This window comes from Pituophis catenifer, unplaced genomic scaffold, assembly GCF_029215685.1.
Source record: "Pituophis catenifer annectens isolate HBS135680 unplaced genomic scaffold, rPitCat1.0.hap2 SCAF_1, whole genome shotgun sequence".
Taxonomy (NCBI): domain Eukaryota; kingdom Metazoa; phylum Chordata; class Lepidosauria; order Squamata; family Colubridae; genus Pituophis; species Pituophis catenifer.
In genome coordinates, this window is record NW_027256881.1 from 193,004,915 (window position 1) to 193,029,200 (window position 24,286).

The window sequence follows — 24,286 nt, forward strand, 5'->3', positions numbered from 1 at the left end:
AAAGGGAGTCATAAACATTCATGTACTAAAAAATAATTTGAAGAAATTGTTCCTTGTCATTCTCACTCATTCTCTTCCGTCACAGCCCCACCCCAAAATGAAGCTCTTTAAAATCCCTGTGTACATTAAGGAAAATTGTTCAGCTGGATACACTGTTCAGACAAAGGACTGTGCCAAAGCCATTCCTATTCCAGCATTTTTATTTTCTAGGAATATATGGACAATCCCATAAGGCCTAGAAGAATTCCCCTAAATAAAAATGATGCTAGAGATTAATGATTGCTTTAGAGCACTCTTCACTGGCTGAGGAATTCTGGGAGTTGAAGTCCACAACTCTTAAAGTTGCCAAGATTGGAGACCCCTGCTTTAGAGCATGAGGGTTACCCTGTTAATTAGGCTTCCACCGGGCTTTTATTTTCCAGATTTAAGTAATTGATTCATCTGAAAATAACATACTATGTTTAAAGTTCCAGAAGTGCCAAAGAAAATCATACCAGAAGAAAAAGTTCCTGTGAAAAAACCAGAACCTCCAGCCCCCAAAGGTATATGTTAGTGATATTAGACACACATAATGGTTAGTGATTTTTGTTTTATTCAAAACCAAACATTCAAAAACTAATTCTAGCTGCCATATTTTACAGTGCCAGAAGTTCCCAAGAAAGTGGTTCCAGAAAAGAAATCAGCTGAACCAGAGGCTCCACCTACTAAAGGTATTTTCCTCCATTATTTTAAAGCACGGCATTCATTCTTTCTCCTTCCAATAAATGTCAGCAGTAGTTGTATAATTTGTCAGGAGTAGCTAAGATTTGTACAAAGTGGAAATATATGGACATTATGAAAATTCAGATCAATATGTGATAGGGGAATCATTTCATTTCTTCTTTATATATCATCAAGTCTTCATAGACATGAGATGTCAGATGACCCAATTGATAAACTTCATAGCTCTGACTGTATATACTGGAAAGAGAATATGAATGGATGCATATTAGTGTGAAAGACAAAGTGTAAAAACAGAGGAAAAAATAGGATTTGTATTGCTTATGCTGGAAGAGTTCAGGAGAATCGTTATTTGTATGTCTTCAACAGTGCCATTGTTTTTGTCTTTGGTGTCCAACGTTTCATTGTTTCAAATCTTTTCTATCTTTGATACTGCAAATTCAAAATCAATAATTATCTTTTAAAGTGCCTGAAGTGCCCAAGAAAATTATCCCAGAAGAAAAAGTACCTAAGAAACCAGAGCCTCCTGCTAAAGGTATCTGAATTAAATAGAGTCAAAGTTTTGGATATGATTCTGTATGTAAAACTCCAAAATTTAAATAACAAATAATATTTAATTTATTATGTTTTATTGAGTTATGGCCCTGTTATGTTTTATGTGGAATGATCCAGCCCAAACTCAGATCTGTTTTGGTTGCAATTGTAGTCATCTTTCTCTGAGAATAAGTCTACAGGATATCTTTGAGGTTTATATTTCAGGAAATATACATAAAGTTTATGTTTTATTGAGTTATGGCCCTGTTATGTTTTATGTGGAATGATCCAGCCCAAACTTAGATCTGTTACGGTTGCAATTGTAGTCATATTTCTCTGAGAATAAGTCTACAGGATATCTTTGAGGTTTATATTTCAGGAAATATACATAAAGTTGCTCCCACTGATATAAATGGAATAGTTAGACATTAAAAACAATTTTTTTCTTTGAGAAAATCTTATGCCATTAGGTAGAGGAATATTTCAAAGTCTTAAATATAAGTTTAGCCGCCTTTTATTTGCTTTAATAAAATGCCATGTACATAATCCTACCTTGAGGCCTATGGCATAAATATGTATTTGTATTGAATATACCCAACTTTACAAATCAGAAGTTGTACAAAATTATGAAGTATTTCCATAAATGACTATATGGTTTGCAGTTATCTGTGAACTTAAACATTGTGACTTATAAAAATGTGGCTCAGTTATGTATGTGAAGCTACATGAAAGCAAAGACTTGGGATTCATAGTGAAAACGATAGGCTGATGGAAACTGAGTAATATGTCATGTATAATATTTTACATCTTCATGTTATACTGTATCTTATACTGTATATTGTAATGGAATCAATACTATTTTAAAAATCGAACAACTATTCTTAGACTGCCTGAAATCCTCAAGTAAGCAAACTGAAGAGATCATTCCTCCATTCAAAACAAAGACTTCTTTGTAAAAAGTGATACCTTGTCTTATAATCATTAAGAATGTTTTTCATATTCTTTAATGGTTGATTAATTCTTGGCTATACTTTTCATAATATATTTCTATAATGTGCTCACTGTGCCTTCTTATGTATAGATATCAGTTTTGATCTTTATACTCAACTGAGAGTCCAAATAAATTAGCACTGCTGTTTTGATAGATCACATTGAAAGTAGAAGCATATAGACGTTACCTATACTATTACTTCAAATTTTGGCATTTTCATTTCTGATATGTTTTGTTGGTCTTTTTAAATGTAGTAAAAGTTAATTAATTAATATTTTTCAAGTGCCTGAAGTACCCGAAAAGGTGATTGTTGAAGAAAAAGAGCCAACTCCTGTGTTTAAAAAGCCAGTAGTTAAAAAACCAGAAGCTCCACCTGTTACAGGTACAGCTCACAATTAATGAAACTATAAATAATTGTTTATCGATCAGCTGGCTAACTACTTCTTGTCCTGTTGATGCCTTGTTGCTGAGGTTTCATTTGTAAAAAGTGCTGTTGACATAGTCCAATGAGTTATAATGCTTAATTGTGTGCATCTTCATCAGAAGTGTTTTGTGTATACCTTAATATGGGATGCACAATGGCTAATTTTGTTATGCTTTTTATTGTGTTTCATTGTTTTTGTACCTCCTCTTATTCTTACTCTTCTTACTCTTGCTCTTACTCTTACATTGTCATGTGAGCTAAAATATCTTTAACCATTCTTAAAGAATGCTCACCTCTTTTAAACTTCCAAAATATGTCAAAACATTTTTGCCAATAAAAAAGTAATTCTTGTTTTATCTAAAGAACCAGAGCATTTTGCAGTGACAGAAGAGCCAGAACCAGTTGCTGTGACTGAAGAAGTAGAAACCTTTGTTCATGTGGAAGAAACTGTTGTTCTTGAAGAACCTAAACCTGCTATTGTGCCCAAGAAACCAAAACCTACCACAGTGCCTAAGAAAGCTGAACCTACTGCTGTGCCTAAAAAACCAAAAGTCGTGCCTAAGAAACCTGAACCTCCATCAGCTAAAGAAGTGTATGAAGAAGAACGAGAAATCCATACTGTTATTGGATACAGAGAAGAGAAAATTGTAACTGTTCACCAAGATGTAGAAGCCATTGAGGCATTAGAAGAACCTGAGTATGCGGCTGTTTTTGAAGTTACAGAGCCTGAAGAATACATTTTGGAAGAACGGGAGGCTGTTGTTTCCCCTGAAGAACCTGAACCTGTTGTCGAACCTGAAGAACCAGCCATTGTACCAGTTGCTGTGCCTAAGAAACCGGAGCCAGCTGTGCCTAAAAAACCAGTTGTGGCAGTGCCCAAAAAGCCCAAAGTTACTCCCATACCTAAAAAACCTGAACCTGTAGAAGTGCCTAAGAAACCAATAATTAAGATTAAAAAACCAGAGCGTCCACCAGAAATTGTAGAACGTAAAGAAGAAAAAGAAATACAAACATTCATGGCACATAGAGAAGAGAAACACGTAGCTGTGTACAAAGATGAAGCTGAAGCCATCGCTGCATTTGGAGAAGCTGAGCGTGCTTCAGCTTTTGAAGTAACAGAGCCTGAAGTATATGTTCTTGAAGAACCAGAGGATATTGTTTCATATGAAGAACCTGAACCTGCTTTTGTTCCTGAAGAACCCGAGGTCACTGCCGTTCCTGAAGAACCCGAGATCACTGCCGTTCCTGAAGAACCTGAGGCTGGTCCTGTTCCTGAAGAACCTCCTGCAGTACCTAAAAAACCTCCTGAGGTTCCTAAAAAACCCAAAGTTGTTCCTGTTCCTGAGGAACCAGCCGTTACACCGAAAAAGCCAAAGCCAGTTGCTGTGCCCAAAAAACTAGAACCAGCTGTGCCCAAAAAACCAGAACCAGCTGTGCCCAAAAAACCAGAACCTGCTTTTAAGAAGCCTGCACTTACACCAGTACCTAAAAAAGTAGAACCACCTAAGAAAAAAGAACCTGAGTTTAAGAAACCAGAACCTCCACCAGAAACTGTGGAGCATGAAGAAGAAAGAGAGGTACAGACATTCATTGGGTACAGAGAAAGGAAATATATCCCTGTTCACCAAGAAGTAGAAGCCATCACTGCATTTGAAGAACCTGAAACTGTTGAAGCTTTTGAAGTAACAGAACCTGAAGTACATATCCTTGAAGTGCCAGAGGAAGTTTCCCCTGAGGAGCCTGAGCCTCTTGTCACCGAAGAACCTGAGGTGGCTCCTGTTCCTGAAGAACCTCCTGCAGTACCTAAAAAACCTACTGAGGTTCCTAAAAAACCCAAAGTTGTTCCTCCTCCTGAAGAACCAGCCATTACACCGAAAAAGCCAAAGCCAGTTGGCGTGCCTAAAAAACCAGAACCAGCTGTGCCCAAAAAACTAGAACCAGCTGTGCCCAAAAAACCAGAACCTGCTTTTAAGAAGACCAAGCTTACTCCTGTGCCTAAGAAAGTAGAACCATCTAGGAAGCCAGAACCTGAATTTAAAAAACCAAAACTTCCACCAGAAACTGTGGAGCATGAAGAAGAACGAGAGGTGAAAACATTCATTGGATATAAAGAACGGAAATATATCCCTGTTCACCAAGACATAGAAGCCATCACTGCATTTGAAGCTGAAACTGTTGAAGCTTTTGAAGTCACAGAACCTGAAATACATATCCTTGAAGTGCCAGAGGAGGTTTCCCCTGAGGAGCCCGAGCCTGTTGTTGCCCCTGAAGAACCTGAGATTGCTATAGAACCTAAAAAACCTGAACCAGTTAAAGGTACACAGTGTAATGTTTTGTACAGCAAAAAGTCTCTTCTATAAATCAGAAATTAACAATTATTATAGAAACATTCTTTTCAGAAAATCACATTACTGTAGTTTGTATGCAAATATATGTTTTGCCTGTCTGTCCAAATGGGGTTGAATGGAAGAAAAACAGTATGGCAAAAATATTATTTTGATCCTTTAAAGGAATTGGCATATATTTGCAAAAATAGAAAGTACGTTAAGGTATTAGTAAATCAAATGCATTAAGTCTAGGTGTATTATTAGTACCATGCAAATAATTTTCAAATGTGAATCTTTTAAATTTATAGCGAAGTTGAAGTGTTATAAGAGTACTGCTTTAATTTAAAACTTGTATCAAATTTATTTTGAACTTATGGAATAACAGCCATTTTTTTCACTTGTTTTGAATTTGAAATGGATTACTTTGAATTCAAAATATATGCATAGAATGGTTGTAAATATAGAAGCAGATTCATGAACACTCATGCAGTTGGATGATTTAGTATATGTAATCCCATATATTCAGAAGTATTTTCAATCAAACCTATCCTCAGGTAAGGAGTGTATAGGATATACAGTCTTAATGTCTGTTATGCCTGTGGATTTATGTTTCTCTTTTATTAACAAATTTACTAATATCTTTAAAATGCCTGAATTACCCACAAAACCAGTTCCAGAAAAGAAAGTACTAGCTAAAAAAATCAAGCCACCACCAGCTACAGGTTCATGTCACTAATGATAAATGTATCTAAACAAGACAATTGTTTTTAACATCTCTTCAAATGTTCTTCTCTGTAGTGTCTCTTCTGAAATCTGTGGAATCCATCTTATATATTTGTATATGTGTGTAATGTTCACATATGTCTGCATCATCAGTCTTGTGTTTCAGAAGTCTTCATCTGTTCTGTTTTTCATATTTGGTCTTATGTTTATTTTCAAATTAAAAAGAAACCTAATATCTTGAAAGTAACTTGAGAGTCTGCCAAAAGAAAACAAAAACTCAAAATTTCTTCTTCATCTACTGAAAAGCTACCTTTACTACGTTATAACTGTGTTTTCTTTGTGTTAGTTCTGTTGTTGAGTTTGTAATTTGTATTAATATCCATTAGTTGTATGATGAGCCTAAAACAGAGTGAGAGAAAAGATTATGATGGAATCCATTTTCATGCGAGCAGAAGTCTGCTTGGGAAGTAGAGGTTTCAATTTCTCTCCTCCATACAAAAGCCTCTGCATGCCCTCAAAAATAAGCCCCTCAGAGCAAAAAATATATATTTATTACATTTATAAACCACTGCGATCTAACTAAGGACTCTCAGTGGTTTAAAAATAGTCATAGTTTAAACTATACATGGTTTTTAAGTACCTCAATATAATTATCCACAAAAGTAAAACACATTAAAATCTCTTGAGTGTCGAAGTGCCTAAGAAGCAGTGCCAGAAGGAAAAGTGCCTGTTGCTGTACCTAAAGAGCCAGAATATCCACCAGCCAAAGATACACATCCTCATAAATGCCATGTGCCTATACATATATGTACATTGTATGTGTAGGTAGATAGTGTGTTTGATTTGCACAGCTTTAGAATCAAACACAAAAGGTGCTTCAAAGTATATGGGGAGAAAGGAGGGGCTCAGAATCGAAGTCCTGGCTGTGGGCAGAGTCAGCCTTCAATACTGCATTCTAACCACAGTGCTACCAGGGCTCTTATACACACAGGCTCAAAGCAGGCTCCTGTGTGGTCCAAGAACTGTTTTGCCTTCAGACCCAAAGCACGTCCCTATGCGCCTTTGTCTTAACTTTTATGTTGTGTTAACTGTTCTATTTTGAGTCCTGAAGCTTTAAGTGCCCTGTATAATATTCACCAAAGCAAAACGTACTAAAATCTTTTGAAGTGCCTAAGAAGGCAGTGCCAGAAGAAAAAGTGCCCATTGCTGTACCTAAAGAGCCAGAACATCCAACAGAGGAAGGTAGATGTCTTCACCAAAGCCTTTGTTTCCACATTTTTGTTTCTGCCTGGCCTGATATTTTATGCTGACATATATAGATGTCTACACGAATCATGTGTATGTTTGTATGTGGTGCAGGTGGTGTACTTGTGCTTTCTTTATAAAACAGTCCTAGCCAGAGAGACAGAGAAAGGTTGCACAGCACTTCTGATTCAAGGCCAAAAAGGTGCTTCAGAGCACAAAGGGCCATTCATGGAAACCTGTCTACCACTCCTTAAAACAACTGCCTCTTTCTCCAGGATGGTGAGGCTATCTGAAGAGAAGCCATGTTGGTTTAAAGAGTTGCAGATAGGTGTGATCTGCATGTTCCCCAAACCATGTCCTGTCACTAAAGGATGAATTTTTATATTGCTTGCAACCATTAAACACCATGTTTCAAAACTTATTTTATAATGCAGAAAAAGCTAAGCATTTTAAGTCCAATTAAATTGTATACACATTTAACCAACTATATATGCAGAGGCAAGTTATATACTGTAGGTCTGGAGTCCAAGTGGATTTCCTGCCAACACACTATCATAAGTAAAGTTTCCTTCAAGCTGAGCTCAGCACCAGCTGGTAATTTTGTACATCCAGGGGTGAAATTCAGCAGGTTCTGGAGAACCGGTAGAGGAAATTTTGAGTTGTTCAGAGAATCGGCAAATACCACCTCTGGCTGGCCCTAGAGTGGGGTGGGAATGGAGATTTTGCAATATCCTTCCCCCAGGAGTGGGGAGGGAATGGGGCAGGGGTGAAATCCAGCAGGTTCTGACAGGAGAACCGGTAGCAGAAATTTTGAGTAGTTCGGAGAACCGGTAGCAGAAATTTTGAGTAGTTCGGAGAACCAACAAATGCCACCTCTGGCTGGCCCCAGAGTGGGGTGGGAATGGAGATTTTGCAATATCCTTCCCCCAGGAGTGGGGAGGGAATGGGGATTTTGCAGTATCCTTCCCCTGCCACACCACCAAGCCACGCTCACAGAACCGGTAGTAAAAAAAAATTGAATTCCACCACTGTGTACATTCATGAAGTTTTTTTATTTTAAACAACAGACCTGGTTTATCATTATCTTCTTTCAGGATATTCTGTTCACTATCCAATCTAGCCTACTACCCTAGGATTTCTCGGTAGTCTGTTACCCAACTACTAAGGAGGTTCCAACCATGTTTAGTTTTTCAAGATTAGCCAAGGTCACCTATGTACTGCCATCAGTTTACATATAAGGAAATCTTCAGTGTACAGCAATAGCATTTAGGCTTGTATACCGCCCCCATAGTGCTTTACAGCATTCTCTGGGAAGTTTACAATGTCAGCATATTGGCTCCAACAATCTGGGTCCTCATTTTACCAACCTCAGTAGGATGGAAGGCTGAGTCAGCCATAAGCCCTGTCAGGATCAAACTCCAGGTTGTGGGCAGAGCTTGCCTGCAATACTGCACTTTAACTATTGCACCACCAGGGCTTCTTATCAATGTATCATTGCTGTGGTGTGTCTCTGTGAATGAATGGGTTGAAGCCCAAGCAATGTCGTGTTTCAGTTCTTTTTGCCATTCAGTCTTTGAAATGAAGATCTTATGTTAGTTATCGATATTCTTTAAAGAGGCGGAAGTTATTGAGGAATTTGAAGCTGAAGAACCTGTTCCTATTCCAGAAAAAGAAGACATAATTCCAACGGAAGGTATATAACTCGCAGAATGAGTAATACCTCTTTCATCTGCATGTTCATTATCATCTCATAGGAATTATATATGTTCATTTGGTGATATATATGTTATTTTTATGTTTGTGCGTATATGCTATTGTTTGTATCTGTCTAATCATCTTAATTTCTGTGGCACATTATTTTTTGGCTATGAAAGCAATTACTCATAGGATTTAGAGAGATAGTCTTCAGATTCTGCTACTACTGTTTTGGAATTGATGCTATGGTGTTCATCATATCAGGTATTTTAATCTGAATTAGTTTATAGCATAGCCTAGCATAGCATATGCAGTTGCTATGTTGAAATTTTACTAATGGTATCAGTAGATGGGTTTTCTGTGATACATTAGAAGTTTTCACCTGAAGTGAACAGCATAATTATGCCTGCTCTAAAATCTACTACGTATCATTTAAAGAACCAGAGCCAGAAAAGAAGATACCCCTAAAACCCAAACCCCGTGTTCCTATCCCACCAAAAGAGGAAGTTAAGGAGGAAAAGGTTCAGCTTAAAGGTATAAGCAACAATATCAAGCAATTTTTTAATCTTATTTAGACTCAATTATTATAACTAATACATTTTTGATGCACAATAACCTTTTCTGAAAGTATGAGATCTTTGGCCTGCCATACTATATCCAATCTACTTTGAATAAACCTTATTACGCTCACTAATTTCTCTGTAAAAAAAAGTATAGAATCACACTATTAATACATTAATACATTATTAACTGAATGTTTTCTACATAATTTTTATTCTAACACTGCTATTTGGTAATGATTGGTTTACTAAGATGACTTAATATTAACTTATTCGCTGAGTTTATGCATTCAAGTCCATTAATTTTTTAACTGTTGTTCCAAGATTTACATCTTCCCACTTGTAGGACTTTTTTTAGTAGTATAGCAAATTAGAAAGCTACATGTACCTATTTTCAACAATCTACTATTGAAATTCAAAATTTGGAAGTATTACAATGTCCAAAGCCAGCTGAATAGGTCTAAGAATGTTTATACTTTTCGCAATACATTTTATTTATTTAGAAGCATGTACGTACTAGAGGCCAAAGTGGAAGTTATTATTTTAAAAAACAAATATGATTATTTCCTGTATATGAAAGTGAACAATAGAATAACAAAAGAAACAATATATATTCATCTTGCATTTTACTTAATATTCTGACTGAAAACTTAGCTTTCTTTCTCAAGAATTTTCTTTCCTTTACATATATTTTTACTACAGAGATTCTTAGGGCAAACTAAATTATATACCATAGCTTGGTAAATAAAAATAATGCTCAATATACAAAAACTATTGAGATTTCAGCAGAAACGGTTGTCTTCACTAATAGACATACAGAGGAAATAATAAATTGCATGATATACCAATCTAAGCATTTCAGGCTATACATACCCAGAAAGGTTCTTCCCCTTCCCATGCAGTGCTGTGAGATAATGCATGCTTTTTCTTTCTTTCTTGATATTCTTCTACTTTGCTGTCAAGTTCTTCTTCCCATGTATGTCTTTATGTGGTATCTTCATTTCACTTAGATTTCATCTCAGCATGCTTTCATTTCTGACTGGATCTTCTGTCACTTATGACAGTAATGCTTGCACACGTACACAAAAAACCTTCATAAAAATGCAAAAATTATCTTCTGTTACAAATATTGTTGTTGATTTTTTAATGATAAATCTCTTGAGAAAAGTATTTAGAAACAGAAAATTTATAGAAATTTTGTAGCTTTTCTATATTTGGCGTCGGTTCAAATGAAAGTCACTTTTTTCCTAAAAGATTTCTCAGAAGCAACATACACATTAATCTCTTACACTTTAGTATTTCTTTCTTATAATGCATCAGATACTGATGTAAGGTATAGACAATTATCACTATTGCTTATTCTGAATTTGATATCATTTCAAGCTCCTGGACTGAAACCACGGAAACCACCGCTTCGTGAGCCCCCTGCTCCTACACCTAAAGAAGAAGTGGTTCTGAAAAGAGGTATAGTTATTGGTCTTTATTACTAAAAAAAATAGGTACATATTTTTTGAGGAGCTCTTAGAGACTAGTGTCAAGCAGATAACTCATCTGCTGGTTCAAATGAAACCTTCTCATGTTTCTTACTATCTAGATACCAGTAGCACTTAGACTTACTGTATATACTGTCCTATTGTGCTTTACAGCACTCTCTGGGTGGTTTACAATGTCAGCATATTGTCCCCAACAACCTGGGTCCACATTTTACTGACCTCGAAAGGATGGAAGGTTGAGTCAACCTTAAGCCCCCCCCCAAATCAAACTCTAGGATGTGGGCAGAATTTGCCTGCAATGCTGCCTTTTAATCACTGTGCCATCAGGATTCTATCTGCTAAACATAATTCCAGATTTTCAGAACTTTTGATCACCATAGTATTTACAGCATAAAATGACCTACTATCATTCTTGTTCCTAGAATAATTTTTAAGTTTTTAATTAAAAATGCATTTGATTTCATCCTCCCTCCAAAGAAATTCCTTCATGTGAATCAGTGATAAATCAGCGATTATCAAATTTAATTTGATAATCAGTTTATAAACTTGGTCATCATTATCCAACTGCCAATTGGGTAACTTGAATTAAAGAATTCAATATGTGGTTTCATTATTGGACCCTTTATATTTCTTCTATTTGTCTATATATTTTAAATAGAGTGAGGTTTTATTACAAGAAAAATTGTTTTGCAATTCATCCAAATGTTTTTGAAAGAAAATGCTTTCTTTTTTAAAGTCACAAAAGCTGTTAAGAAGCCTGAGGAGGAAGAACCTAAACCAGAGAAACCTAAAGTTGAACCGAAGCCTGTTGAAAAAATTAAGAAGCCTGAAGGTACAAATAAAAAGAAGATAGCTATGAAATTATCCATTAACAAATTCAGTTTAAGACCCCAGTTTCATGAATATTTTCAGCACATAAACCACAATACAGGAACCCCATTTTCAATTCTTAATGTCTAAGCAGTATAAAAACTAAAAAGATACTAAATTCAAACATTTCCCAAAGGTTTTGGACATAATATGTAATGTTTATCTTTTCTCATCCTTCTATACATTTATTCTTTCCGAGTCTTGAAAGAAATCCAATAAAAAGGCCATGACTGATTTATATTCTGTGAACTCTTATTTTGTCTTGTCTTTTTTTTTTTTATCTTTTTGTCATCTTTGGCATACTTAGTAACGTTGGCAAACTTTTTCATTAAAAATAATTCCACCTACCTCTATGTTTTTCATGACAAATAATATATTGGGAGTCCAAATGTTTACATTCAGCTTCCAAATAAAACTTTTTTTTAAAGTCCCAGCGATTGAAAAGAAGAAAATTGAGATTCCACCAATCAAGAAAAAAGAAGAAATAGAAAAACCAGTGCCTGAACCAGCCAAAGGTATACATAAATGGCATTACTCTTTTCTTTGCTGCTATAAACTAAATTTGAAGCTGACCTTGATATGCAAGATAAAGGAATCTTTCATTTCAAGCAACCATAAATGCTACAATCTTTATGCTGCTCTAACTACTATCTCATTCTGCCATATCCAATTATTTCTTCTTCTTTTCTTCTTCTCCTCCTGCTTTTATTTGACTCTGCATGGCTCAAACCAGTTATGTTTGCAGGGGTGAAGATTATGACAGTGAAATGGAAGTTATTGTCTTCTGTTGTTGTGTCTGTCTCTTTGACCTTTGCATTCTAGCTGATTTTCAATATTCTGTCTCCATGATGGTTCATTAATCAACTTGTTATTTTTTTTTCAAAGTTCCAGAACCTAAACCGGCAACGATTCCTGAACCAAAACCTGCTCTAGGTAAGCCATTTTAAATAAACTGTTAGCCAATTTACTGTAGTAATCAAAGTGTTACTATAATGTATGCACATAAACTGAGATTTGAAACTTTCATTTTCAAAATGCCACTTAATTCTTTCCACAGCTCTGAAATCTCCTAAGCCAGCTGTAGAAGTAGCACCTGAAGTTGCTCCTGTGACGGTTCCAGTGGTTGGAAAGAAAGCTGGTATGAATTCTGGCTCTCTAATAACTTCATTCATTTGCATTACTGTTCTATACAATGTTACTTGCATATAATGACACCAATTATTCTGCATATGTTTCGTTTTATTTTATTGCTTTAATGGTTTTATTTATTTGTTTTAATGATCTTTATGGCCGCCCATCTCTGGGTGGCTCAGAACAGCAATAATAACCCAGTAGCTATAAATTATATGTGGAGGAATTAGGACAAAGTGTACTTGTGAATAGTGAGCTGCTAGGCTATATTCTCCTCTAGAAGGAGGAAGGTAAAAACCATTATACAGGCAAGTTTAGAAAATATGGTGACCTTCCGTTGCCACTTTTTTTCTGAAGAACTTTCTTGTAGGCATATTTTGTGAAGTGTACATATTATGGCAGGAAAGCATTGATATCCCAGATCTGTATACATGTATGGAGCGCAACAATGTTTGAACAGAAATATCCAGTGCGGGGGGTGTCCCCCCAACCTGTGGGCCAGAGCCCACTATGGGCCATGAGAGATTTGCAACCAGGCTACAGAATGGCCGGTGAGTGCATGTGCACGCAAATCCTCACTTGCATGAGCAGCGGGCGAGCATGCGCTCGCTCCATGTAACTGAGAGGAAGGGACATGTACATGCCGCTCATGCAAATGGAGCTGTGCAAGCGCGCTTGCTGGCCACTTGCATAGAACTGTCCCCTCTCCACCCTCCACCAGTCCGGAAAGCCAGAAACATTGGAGAACTCGTGTGTGTGTGTGTGTGTGTGTTCATATAGATATTATATACCATATACATACATACATACATACATACATACATACATACATACATACATACATTTATTCCCAGAGAAATGTACTTGGGCCTAAATTAATGTCAAATAGCATTCATTTTTATTTTTTTCCTTTCATGCATAATTGAATAGCATCACATGATAAGCTTTTTTTAACAAGTAAACAATAAACAACATAGTCCTTTCACTGCTTGCTTTCAATATTCCATGGGACCCAGAAAAATGTGTGTCTATATATCCAAATATTTTTTCATTATCAGAAACTTCCAAATAGTTCATTTTATTTGAAACAAATCATAAAAATAAGATCAGTTTATAAAGACACACACAGAATAATCATAATGGTATTGATTTAAATAAAATAATACTGATTTTTTTTTTTAAAAAAAGGATATATTTTAAACATTACTTCATTGGTAATCCTACTCTTGGTATTTTATTCCAGAGTCCAAAATTACACCAAAGGAGGAATTTGCCAAGGGTAGAAGTCCTATTAAAGGTAAGAAAGAGATAAAATTCAAATCTTTTTCTGGCATGTTTAAAAATAAATCTTGAGTCTAGATTTCAGTATTCCATGTGTTGAACATAATTTAAATGACCCTTTTCTCTTTTCTAACCAATTAAAAATGCAAAGGTTTTCTTCTCTGTGTTATTTCTACCTGCAATCCTGCTGAGCTTTATCAGATCTGATAACTGAGTAGCTAGCTCCAGCTGCATATATACCCAAGAACAGAATTCATGACAATAGATTGTAAATTCTATGGGGTTTTTTTACTTCTCTGATTTGCAGCCAAAAAGACACCTTCACCCCTGGATGCAGAAAGGAGGAAATTAAAGCCAGGTAGTGGCGGAGAGAAGCCACCTGAAGAGCCTCCCTTCACATACCAACTGAAAGCTGTTCCACTCAAGTTTGTGACAGAGATTAAAGATATTGTGCTGACAGAAGCAGAGTCTATTGGCTCTTCGGCCATCTTTGAATGCCTCATCTCTCCATCTACTGCTGTCACTTCTTGGATGAAGGACGGCTTCAACATCCGGGAAAGCCCCAAGCACAGGTTCCTGTCTGATGGCAAAGACCGCAAGCTCCATATTATTGACGTTCAGCTTTCAGATGCTGGGGAGTACACTTGTGTCCTAAAGCTGGGAAACAAAGAAAAGACATCAACAGCTAAACTCGTTGTTGAAGGTAGTTCTTGGTGCCATCTTATATATCCTACCCTTTCATTTGTTGAATTTTCAAGACAGCTGACAATATCGGATAAAGTGCAGAAATGGAAATTAACATATAATGAAAATTAAAACCACCAATATTGTAATCATTAACGTTTAAAATCAAGTAAAGGTGGTGGCTTAAATACCCTTATAAAAGTGCTAAGGTAGGGAATAAGCACAGCTTTGACCTGCAGGATTCCCTAATGTGAAAGCAAAGCAAGAGAAATCTTCTTGCATATGTGATAAGTGGGTCTCTGAAAGGATACGCAAATGTTACTGTGAGGTAAATATGAAACATCTTATTGGACCCATAAAGTAACATGTTGTTTCTGCTTCTTTTCCTGTTAAACAATAATTAATAATTCAAATACTGGTAGTCCTTGACTTACAACCATTCCTTTAGTGAACGTTCAAAGTTACAACGGCATTGAAAAAGGTGGTTTAGAACCATTTTTCACACTTACAACCGTTGCAGCATCCCCATGGTCACATGATCAAAATTCAGAGAGCTAGGCAAGTGGCAAGTATTTATGTGATCCTCTTTTATAACCTTTTGACAAACAAAGTCAATGAGGAAGCCAGATTCACTTAATAACAACTGTGTTACTAACTTAACAATCGCAGTGATTCACTTAACTACTGTAATAAGAAAAGTCATAAAATGGGACAAAACTCACTTAACATCTGTCTTACAACAGAAATTTTGGGGCCCAATTGTGGTTATAAGTTGAGGACTATTTGTAACAGGAAAGGTTGCATAGGAAAGAAGAAAATATGAGTACATCAGTTCTATATCTTCAGGTTAACTTCACTGCGCATATATGGGGCAACCCAGCTATTCATTTTAGATAGTTTGATGTAAGTACATATTCAACCTTGACAATATAGCTGTACAAGTTGTACAAGTAAATAAAACATCTCCATGGAAATTAATGTGATCTCTACAGAGGCATACTCAAAACCATGTGAGGAGTTCTGAAAACAAACACATCTGATTAAATGTCTGTTTTATACATTATGTAAATAAGAATATATGCAAATAACCTGCTTTTTCTTCTTCACCAGAACTGCCAGTGCGCTTTGTGAAGACCCTGGAGGAGGAAATTACTGTTGTCAAAGGGCAACCCTTTTATTTATCATGTGAACTGAACAAAGAGAGAGATGTAGTATGGAGGAAAGATGGGAAAATTGTCACAGACAAACCTGGGAAATTTGCTCTAGGTATCATTGGCCTCCAACGAGCGGTTACAATCATGGATGCTGATGACAACGATGGTGGACAGTACACTGTAACTGTTGCAGATACTGATCTCTCTTGTAAAACAACTGTTAAAGTTGTTGGTAAGTTAAAGTTTATTTATTAATAATAAACACTGGACGTTTTTCTTAAGAAAGAGAAATGTCAAGTAAGTAAGAGGAGATAAAGAAGCATAGCTTGTTTTTCTAACCTGAGATTTTTTCCCCTCTTAAGCGTGAGAAATTGCACTGGGATCAATACAGAATAATATTCACTTGAGAAGCACCAGAATTAAAAGTAGACCCAATAAGCCTTCAGGGACACAGATCTCTGATAGATCTATCAAATGAATCTGATATTAAATAATTACTTTGCACAATATCCAGTTATAGGCAACTAGACAGATGAAAAGAAGAAACTAACAATGCCATAGTTTGTATTTCTAATCAGAAGCAGCTCCATTAAGTTCAAAGAGGACTGCAACCTAATTATTAAAGTCTTTGAATAAGTTCTGTTAAACACAGTAGCTCTCCTTCCCCCTTTTGATATATGTACAGCTACATTGCATAACAAGAAGCCCCAGAGGGAGCAGGTGAAAGTGTGAGGAAAAACAAGAGAGAAAAGAAAATCTTTTGAAATGCTTAAGAAAAGCTGAAAAGCAGAAGACAGATTGCTATCATTAATCTTTGTGTTTAGTGAAGAGTTACCTAGGAGATAAAATTGAAATAATTTTAAAAATACCAATAAATACTAAAAGAGAAAAACATTTATTATGTGTACTCTTGTGCAGAAATGATAAAGGACTGGCTGGTGAAGCCCATCCGAGATCAACATGTGAAGCCAAAAGGCACTGCGACATTTTCTTGTGACGTTGTTAAAGATACGCCAAATATTAAATGGTACAAAGGCGACGAAGAAGTTCCTCTTGAACCCAATGACAAAACTGAAATTATAAAAGATGGCTCTCATCTCTATCTCAAAATTAAGAACTGCTCACCAGATGATGTCGGAGAATATGCAGTCGAAGTTGAAGGTCGCAGATATCCAGCAAAACTGACCTTAGGTGGTAAGTGTAAACTGTATTAGTGCAGCATGTTTGCCAGTGATTCTATCCTACACGTTAAGAATAAAGATTGAAGCTCTCAAGACTGTGAAGAGGTTTTACTAATTGCATTATGTGTTACAGAACGTGAAGTTCAACTGCTAAAACCCCTTGAAGATGTTACTGTTTATGAGAAAGAAACGGCAAATTTTGATACAGAGATTTCCGAAGAAGATATCCCTGGGGAATGGAAGCTGAAGGGAGAAATCCTCCGACCATCCCCTGTAAGGATACGTACTTAAGGATTCATTAATTTGTTACAATTACTGTATGTAGTTGGTGATCTACATTGTGCTGCATAGTGTAATACAGGAAGAAGTGTATGTGCTAAGGTTTACAGTTAATAGTAACTAATAGTAGCTCAAGACATGGAAAGGTAAATCTATGGATAGAAAATAATAATAAATAAATAAATACACCTTGGTCCAAGGCCATATAATTCTGTAATGGGTTTTGTTATCACAAGGATATTATAAGTGTATTTTTTTTAAAAAAAACCATCAGTATCCTTATCCATAAATATTTAAATTCTTTCAGACTTGTGACATCAAAGCTGAAGGAGGAAAACGCTTCTTAACCCTACATAAAGTCAAATTAGATCAGGCTGGGGAAGTTCTCTATCAGGCTTTGAATGCAGTTACTGCAGCCATCCTAACAGTAAAAGGTAAGGTTTTTATTAAAATACTTGATGTGTTAATTCGAGTATTGGTAAGAGTCACCTTGTGGCGAGATGGGTGGCAAATAAATTTAATAAATAAATAAATCTCACGTTGTATATTGATGGATTTTTTTTTTTTGATTCACAGAGATTGAGCTGGACTTTGCTGTACCTCTGAAAGATGTGACTGTGCCAGAGAAACGGCAAGCAAGGTTTGAATGCGTGCTAACCAGAGAAGCCAATGTCATATGGTCCAAAGGCACTGACATCATCAAAATTGGTGACAAATTTGACATAATTGTAGATGGAAAGAAGCATATTCTAGTTATCAATGATTCTCAGTTTGATGATGAAGGACAGTACACTGCTGAAGTTGAAGGGAAGAAGACCACGGCAAGACTGTTTGTAGAAGGCAAGTTGATTACTTTGAAAAATTCAGGAGTAAACCCTAAAAGAAGGATCGGTCATTTAAAGCTACTGCAGGATATGACCATATAACATTTACTTTCATTACCATTTGCTCCTTTTCAGGTATTAGGCTGAAATTCATCACTCCTCTCAAAGATCAGACAGTGAAGGAAGGAGAGACCGCTTACTTTGATTTTGAACTTTCTCATGAAAATATGCCTGTAACCTGGTATAAAAATGATAAAAAACTTCATAACAGTAGAACAGTTCATATCTCTGCAGAAGGGAAGAATCACAAACTGGAAATAAGTGAAGTGACACTGGATGATATCTCTGAAATCAAAGCTGTAGTAAAGAATTTGCACACTCAAGCACATCTAAAAGTCTTAGGTAATATTCTATGTTGTCTCATGTGGTCAGGTACAATCTCTGTGTATTTTAATCTTTATGTATTTAATTGTTTATGATTTTATGTATTCACTGTTAACAACTAACTTCTTCAAACAAATGACTACTTCATACCCAACCCATATCTTATAGAGGCGGATCCATATTTCACGGTGAAATTGCAAGACTATACCGCTATTGAGAAAGATGATGTCATTTTGGAATGTGAACTTAGTAAAGATGTGCCAGTCAAGTGGTATAAAGATGGTGAGGAATTGGTAGCTTCCAAGAGAATCTCCATAAAGACCGATGGCAAGCGTCGCATATTGAAAATTAAGAAGGTGTTAGATGCTGATAAAGGAAATTACGAGTGTAATTGTAGAACTGACAAGACCAATTGTGAAGTCAAGGTTGAGCGTAAGTGATTGTCCTCCTATACGTAGATCCTCTTTTGAATCTTTTACATTTACTGATCCGAGCAGGGAATCTTAAGATACTTTGTGTATGTGTATATTGCAGCTCGAATGATAAACATAGAACGTCCTTTATATGGTGTGGAGGTGTTCATTGGCGAAACAGCACAATTTGAGATTGAAATCTCAGAGCCTGATGTTCCTGCAGTTTGGAAGTTAAAAGGAGAAACTTTAACAGCTTCACCTGTAAGTCTTTTTCAACAGCAGCAAGAACAAACCATAGCATAACAATTTTAACTAAAAAGAATTCTTTTTAAAAAAATTAAAGAGAATTAGGTATCAGGACAACATTTCTTTTCTTTTTCCCCCAATAACAATCAGGATTGTGAAATGATTCAAGATGGCAAAAAACACATCCTCATTCTTCACAACTGCAAGTTGGATATGACAGGAGAGGTGTCTTTCCAGGCTGCCAATGCTAAAAGTGCTGCCAATCTAAAAGTGAAAGGTAGGCTCCGCAAGGCATCAACTTTAAGACCATCTTGCAAATCTTTCTTATCACTCTTCGTCAATGTTATTGTTGTTTATTAAACCCATAACCTGCATAACCGATATTAAAAAATATATTCCTAACACTCTTCATTACCTGATTTAATTTCAGAGCGGCCTCTCCTCATTATAACTCCTCTCAGCGACGTCAAAGTCTTTGAAAAGGATGAAGCTAAGTTTGAATGTGAGGTCTCTAGGGAACCAAAGACTTTCCGATGGTTGAAAGGAACCCAGGAAATCCCAGGAGATGAGAAGTTTGAAATCAAATCTGAAGGAACAAGGCATGCTCTTATTATTAAGAGTGTAGCTTTTGAAGATGAAGCAAAATACATGTTTGAGGCCGAAGACAAGCAAACAAGTGCTAAACTGATCATTGAAGGTTTGTTTCTCACAACGATTCTGCAATTTCTCTTTGGTTTTTTAAAATATTTAAATAGCTTCATGCATCTGGAATCTAACTAAATGAGGTACTTTTATGGTTTAGGCATTCGTCTTAAATTCATTACCCCACTCAAAGACGTAACAGCAAAGGAGCGTGAGAGTGCAGAATTCACAGTTGAGCTTTCTCACGACAACATTCCTGTCATCTGGTATAAAAATGACCAACGACTCCACACATCCAAGGTTGTTTCGATGAAAGATGATGGCAAATTTCACACGCTCACATTTAAAGATCTAACTATTGATGACACATCTCAGATCAGAGTGGAAGCTATGGACAAATCAAGTGAAGCTAAACTTACAGTTCTTGGTACGTGTCACCTGACTTTGGTTTGCCTAATGGATCTTTTTAGAGATAATTTCTTCCATATATATATAAGCTTAGCCCTAGGCAGACTGCCTATTTGCATGAAGCAGCTTTAGATCTTCTCAGAAAGTCTTGCTCCAGACTTTGAAGAGGCTACATTTGGGTGGGGAGTCCCCTTTCAAGAGAGATGTCTATGTCTTTCCCTCTCTGTTGTCTTTTTGTCATCAAAGTGTTTCCTCTTTCAGAACGTTTTTATAGATTTAGTACCCCTAATTGTTGCACTCTGTTATTTGGCTCTGGTGTGTTGCTTATTTTTTAATATTTTATTTCTTTGTTTTGTTATTTTGCTGAGTAGTTGTATTCTAATTTGTACCTGCTAATTTGTAAACTGTCATTATGACATTTTATAAGACAACTTCATTAGCTAATTAAACCTACAGGAGATAGTCTGTTTGACTGTTCAGTGTCTTTATTGCCATGTCTTTGTTAGAAGAATAGAAGTGACTTCTAAACTCCATAGACAAGCTCTCTTTTCAACTCTGTATACAATACACCAAATCTCAGAGACCATTCCTGTTTAAATATTAAAGACTGAGGAACTTGTTTGGATAAGGTACCTTCCGATGTTCTTACTTGCTGAAATCATTTTTTTTAATTCTCCTTTTTATTACTGTCCATTAGACACAAGAGTAAGAAAATAAACTTTAGGCATAAGACTAGGAAACTAATGTTTACTGAGCAAAATAGCTTTTATGTTTCTGCTTAACTCTGCTTTTTTATTTTGTTCTGACATTTTGTTTGTCAGAGTCTTCACTGATGTCAGCATGTTGTGTTTTTATGAACGTTTGGCTCTTGTGCCACCTTAGTTTGTTACTTAGTTTGTTACTAAGTTACTAGTACTTAATTAAGTACTATGAAGATGAAGAATATAGATTTTTAAATTAAACATAAAAATAGCTGTGGAGCATCTTGATATATATTTCTACATTTTATTTCCTAAAAAAAAAAAAAAACCAGCCATTTCTTTTCCAGAATAATTGGGAATTAGTTATTGCTGTTCGTTCTAGGTTTGGAAAGTTTAGTCAATATGTTGGAAAAAGAAACAAAAAACCCCACACCTTTAAAGCATGCAACATAAGAGCCGTGGTGGCACAGTGGTTAGACTGCAGTATTGCAGGCAACTTCTGCTGCCTGCCGGCTGCTTGCAATTTGGCAATTCAAATCTCACCAAGCTCAAGGTTGACTCAGCCTTCCATCCTTCCGAGATGGGTAAAATGAGGACCCAGATTGTTGGAGGCAATATTCTGACTCTGTAAACCTCTTAGAGAGGGCTGTAAAGCACTGTGAAGTGGTATATAAGTCTAAATGCTATTGCTATTTAAAACACTTCCATTAAAGATGCAAGAACCCATAAAGCAAGGAAAACATTTAAACTCCCATTGGTAAGCTGCATCTGTGGCTTTTGAACATATTAATAATATTGATAACATGATATATTTACTTCAACTTGCAGAGGGTGATCCTTACTTTACTGGGAAGCTTCAAGATTACACTGCGGTGGAAAAAGATGAGGTCACTTTACAGTGCGAAATTAGCAAAGCAAATGCTCCAGTAAAATGGTTTAAAGATGGACAAGAAATAACTCCCTCTAAGAATGTGATTATTAAAGCTGATGGGAAAAAGAGAATGCTTATCCTCAAGAAGGCACTGAAAAAGGATATTGGGCAATACACCTGTGACTGTGGTACCGACCAGACATCTGCCAAACTCAACATAGAAGGTAAGTCCTTTTAATACTGTGGTGTATTATAATCTATTATTAAATGCCTTAAAAATCCTGCAATTGAAAAAATAGGATATGGAACTTCAACCAACAGCTGCTTTTTCAATCCTTCAACTGTAAAATACAGCCACTTTATCATATATATATCATACTTATAATACTGACGGTATTGGGTGTCTTTTTTTCTTCTCTTCTTTTCTTTCAGACCGTGATATATCTATTGTGCGTCCTCTATATAGCGTGGAAATATTTGAGACAGAGACAGCTCGTTTTGAAACTGAAATCTCCGAGGAAGATATTCATGCAAACTGGAAACTGAAAGGAGAATCTTTGACTCAGTCAGCTGTAAGCAATACTTCTCTTTGATCCGATATAGTAGTCCACACTGATGAGTAATCATGATTCTTGGTGTAGTACATAACTGTTGCCTAAATATTGAATAAAATTCAACATGTGTTCTACAGTTTATGGGCAGAAAAATGGTTAACCTCTGCTTGACGTTCCCTTCATCTCATGGAAACCCACTTTAGTAGGATTATGACTATCTAGAAAGAGTCTCTAGCTTTTTCTCTGTCTCTCTGACTCTCTCTCTCTCTCTCTGTGTGTATGTGTGTGTGTGTGTGTGTGTGTGTCTGTCTCTATCTCTCTCTGTCTCTGTCTCTGTCTCTGTCTCTGTCTCTTTCTCTCTCTGTGTGTGTGTCTCTGTCTCTATTTCTCTCTGTCTCTCTCTCTCTCTCTGTATGTGTGTGTGTGTGTGTGTGTATGTCTCTGTCTCTCTCTATGTGTCTGTCTCTGTCTCTCTCACTCTCTCTGTGTGTCTCTGTGTGTGTGTGTGTGTGTGTGTGTGTGTGTGTGTCTCTGTGTGTGTGTCTGTCTGTCTGTCTGTCTGACAGTCTGTCTGTCTGTCTGTCTGTCTCTCTCTGTATGTGTGTCTCTCTCTGACTTTCTCTCTCTCTTGTAAGGGCAGGAGAAGACAGGAAAATATTTGATGTATTTCTTTTTTTTTAATTCATATAACATTTTACAATATGCAGTGGGATTAAAATATTGTAGGTCTACATACTTTTGATCCTCAGCAAGGAGAAACAATTTCCATCTGTGATTTTAAATACAGATGTTGAAAAAAACAATGCAAGTGAGCCCTTAATTAAAAAAAAGATACTTTGGGAACTGCCATTATTAAAATAAGTCATAAATTTCACATTTTCTTTGGAAGGACTGTGAGATTAAGGAAGAAGGCAAAAGGCATTGTGTTGTACTCTACAATGTACGCTTGAACCAGGCTGGTGGTGTAGACTTCCAAGCAGCCAATGTGAAATCAAGTGCTCATCTTCGAGTGAAACGTAAGGCCATTACAAAATTATTTCAAAAAGGAAATATATTTGTTTTTAATTTATCCCATGTATTTTGTTAATCCTATGAATGGGAATCAATCAGATAAGAGTGGAGAGGCGGGGTCTTCAGTCATGATTCTGATATTGTGGCATATTGAGGTAGTCCAGCATCTTATCACTATTATAGCAGTACAGGTAGTCCTTGACTTAGAACCATTCATTTAGTGACAGTTCAAAATTACAATGGCACTGAAAAAAGTGATTTATGACCGTTTTTCACACAACCGTTGAAGCATCCCCATAGCCACATGATCAAATTCGGACACTTGGCAACTGGCATGTTACGGTATCCTGGGGTCATGTAATCACCTTTTGTGACCTTGTGACAAGCAAAGTCAATGAGGAAGCCAGATTCACTTAACCGCCATCTTACTTAGTTACCAACTGCAGTGATTTCCTTAACAACTATGGCATGAAAGGTTGTAAAATGAGGCAAAATTCACTTAACAACAACTAAGCAACAGAAATTTTGGGTGTGGTTGGGGTTCTAAGTCGAGGACTACCTATATTCAGTTACTTCATTCATTATAATATTTCTAATTCAGTTTGATTTTTTGTTTTATATCATATCAGTTTATAACCTAACCATTAATTGGGTTAATTAGGGCTTCTCCAATCAGTTGCTATGTAGTATAAATGGACATAAATGAATTATTTGCTAATAGCTATCTTCTCCGAGTCTGAATTTGGGTTTTAAGATTGGAGAGACAACACAACAATTTGTAGAAATTGCTAGATGATTGATTAACAGGATAACCCTGACAGGATACTGGGCAGACTGAGCGCAGCCACATGTTTACTGGACCCGTGTCCCTCCTGGTTGGTGCTGGCCTCTCGGGAGGTTACACGAGGCTGGCTCCAGGGGATTATAAATGCTTCCTTGA

The 24,286-nt window shown here is 36.3% G+C and overlaps 1 protein-coding gene across 2 annotated transcripts in view; it reads left to right on the forward strand.

Annotated features, from left to right (window-relative positions):
• Positions 1 to 24,286, forward strand: part of TTN (titin) — a 319,867-nt gene that overhangs the window by 178,430 nt on the left and 117,151 nt on the right. Inside the window, exons 187-213 of one of the 2 annotated variants that reach the window (XM_070957152.1) lie at positions 468 to 542; positions 642 to 710; positions 1,187 to 1,255; positions 2,529 to 2,627; positions 3,033 to 4,985; positions 8,580 to 8,657; positions 10,603 to 10,683; positions 11,449 to 11,544; positions 12,011 to 12,097; positions 12,468 to 12,515; positions 12,640 to 12,720; positions 13,957 to 14,010; positions 14,302 to 14,697; positions 15,789 to 16,064; positions 16,751 to 17,026; positions 17,147 to 17,286; positions 17,600 to 17,726; positions 17,869 to 18,132; positions 18,252 to 18,518; positions 18,669 to 18,932; positions 19,035 to 19,174; positions 19,310 to 19,436; positions 19,590 to 19,856; positions 19,962 to 20,228; positions 21,739 to 22,005; positions 22,214 to 22,353; positions 23,225 to 23,351. In XM_070957152.1, coding sequence (XP_070813253.1) covers positions 468 to 542; positions 642 to 710; positions 1,187 to 1,255; positions 2,529 to 2,627; positions 3,033 to 4,985; positions 8,580 to 8,657; positions 10,603 to 10,683; positions 11,449 to 11,544; positions 12,011 to 12,097; positions 12,468 to 12,515; positions 12,640 to 12,720; positions 13,957 to 14,010; positions 14,302 to 14,697; positions 15,789 to 16,064; positions 16,751 to 17,026; positions 17,147 to 17,286; positions 17,600 to 17,726; positions 17,869 to 18,132; positions 18,252 to 18,518; positions 18,669 to 18,932; positions 19,035 to 19,174; positions 19,310 to 19,436; positions 19,590 to 19,856; positions 19,962 to 20,228; positions 21,739 to 22,005; positions 22,214 to 22,353; positions 23,225 to 23,351 — 6,135 coding nt within the window. Of the gene's footprint in view, positions 1 to 467; positions 543 to 641; positions 711 to 1,186; positions 1,256 to 2,528; positions 2,628 to 3,032; positions 4,986 to 8,579; positions 8,658 to 9,097; positions 9,194 to 10,602; positions 10,684 to 11,448; positions 11,545 to 12,010; positions 12,098 to 12,467; positions 12,516 to 12,639; positions 12,721 to 13,956; positions 14,011 to 14,301; positions 14,698 to 15,788; positions 16,065 to 16,750; positions 17,027 to 17,146; positions 17,287 to 17,599; positions 17,727 to 17,868; positions 18,133 to 18,251; positions 18,519 to 18,668; positions 18,933 to 19,034; positions 19,175 to 19,309; positions 19,437 to 19,589; positions 19,857 to 19,961; positions 20,229 to 21,738; positions 22,006 to 22,213; positions 22,354 to 23,224; positions 23,352 to 24,286 lie in introns of both variants that reach the window. The other variant, XM_070957229.1, reaches the window with a different exon arrangement.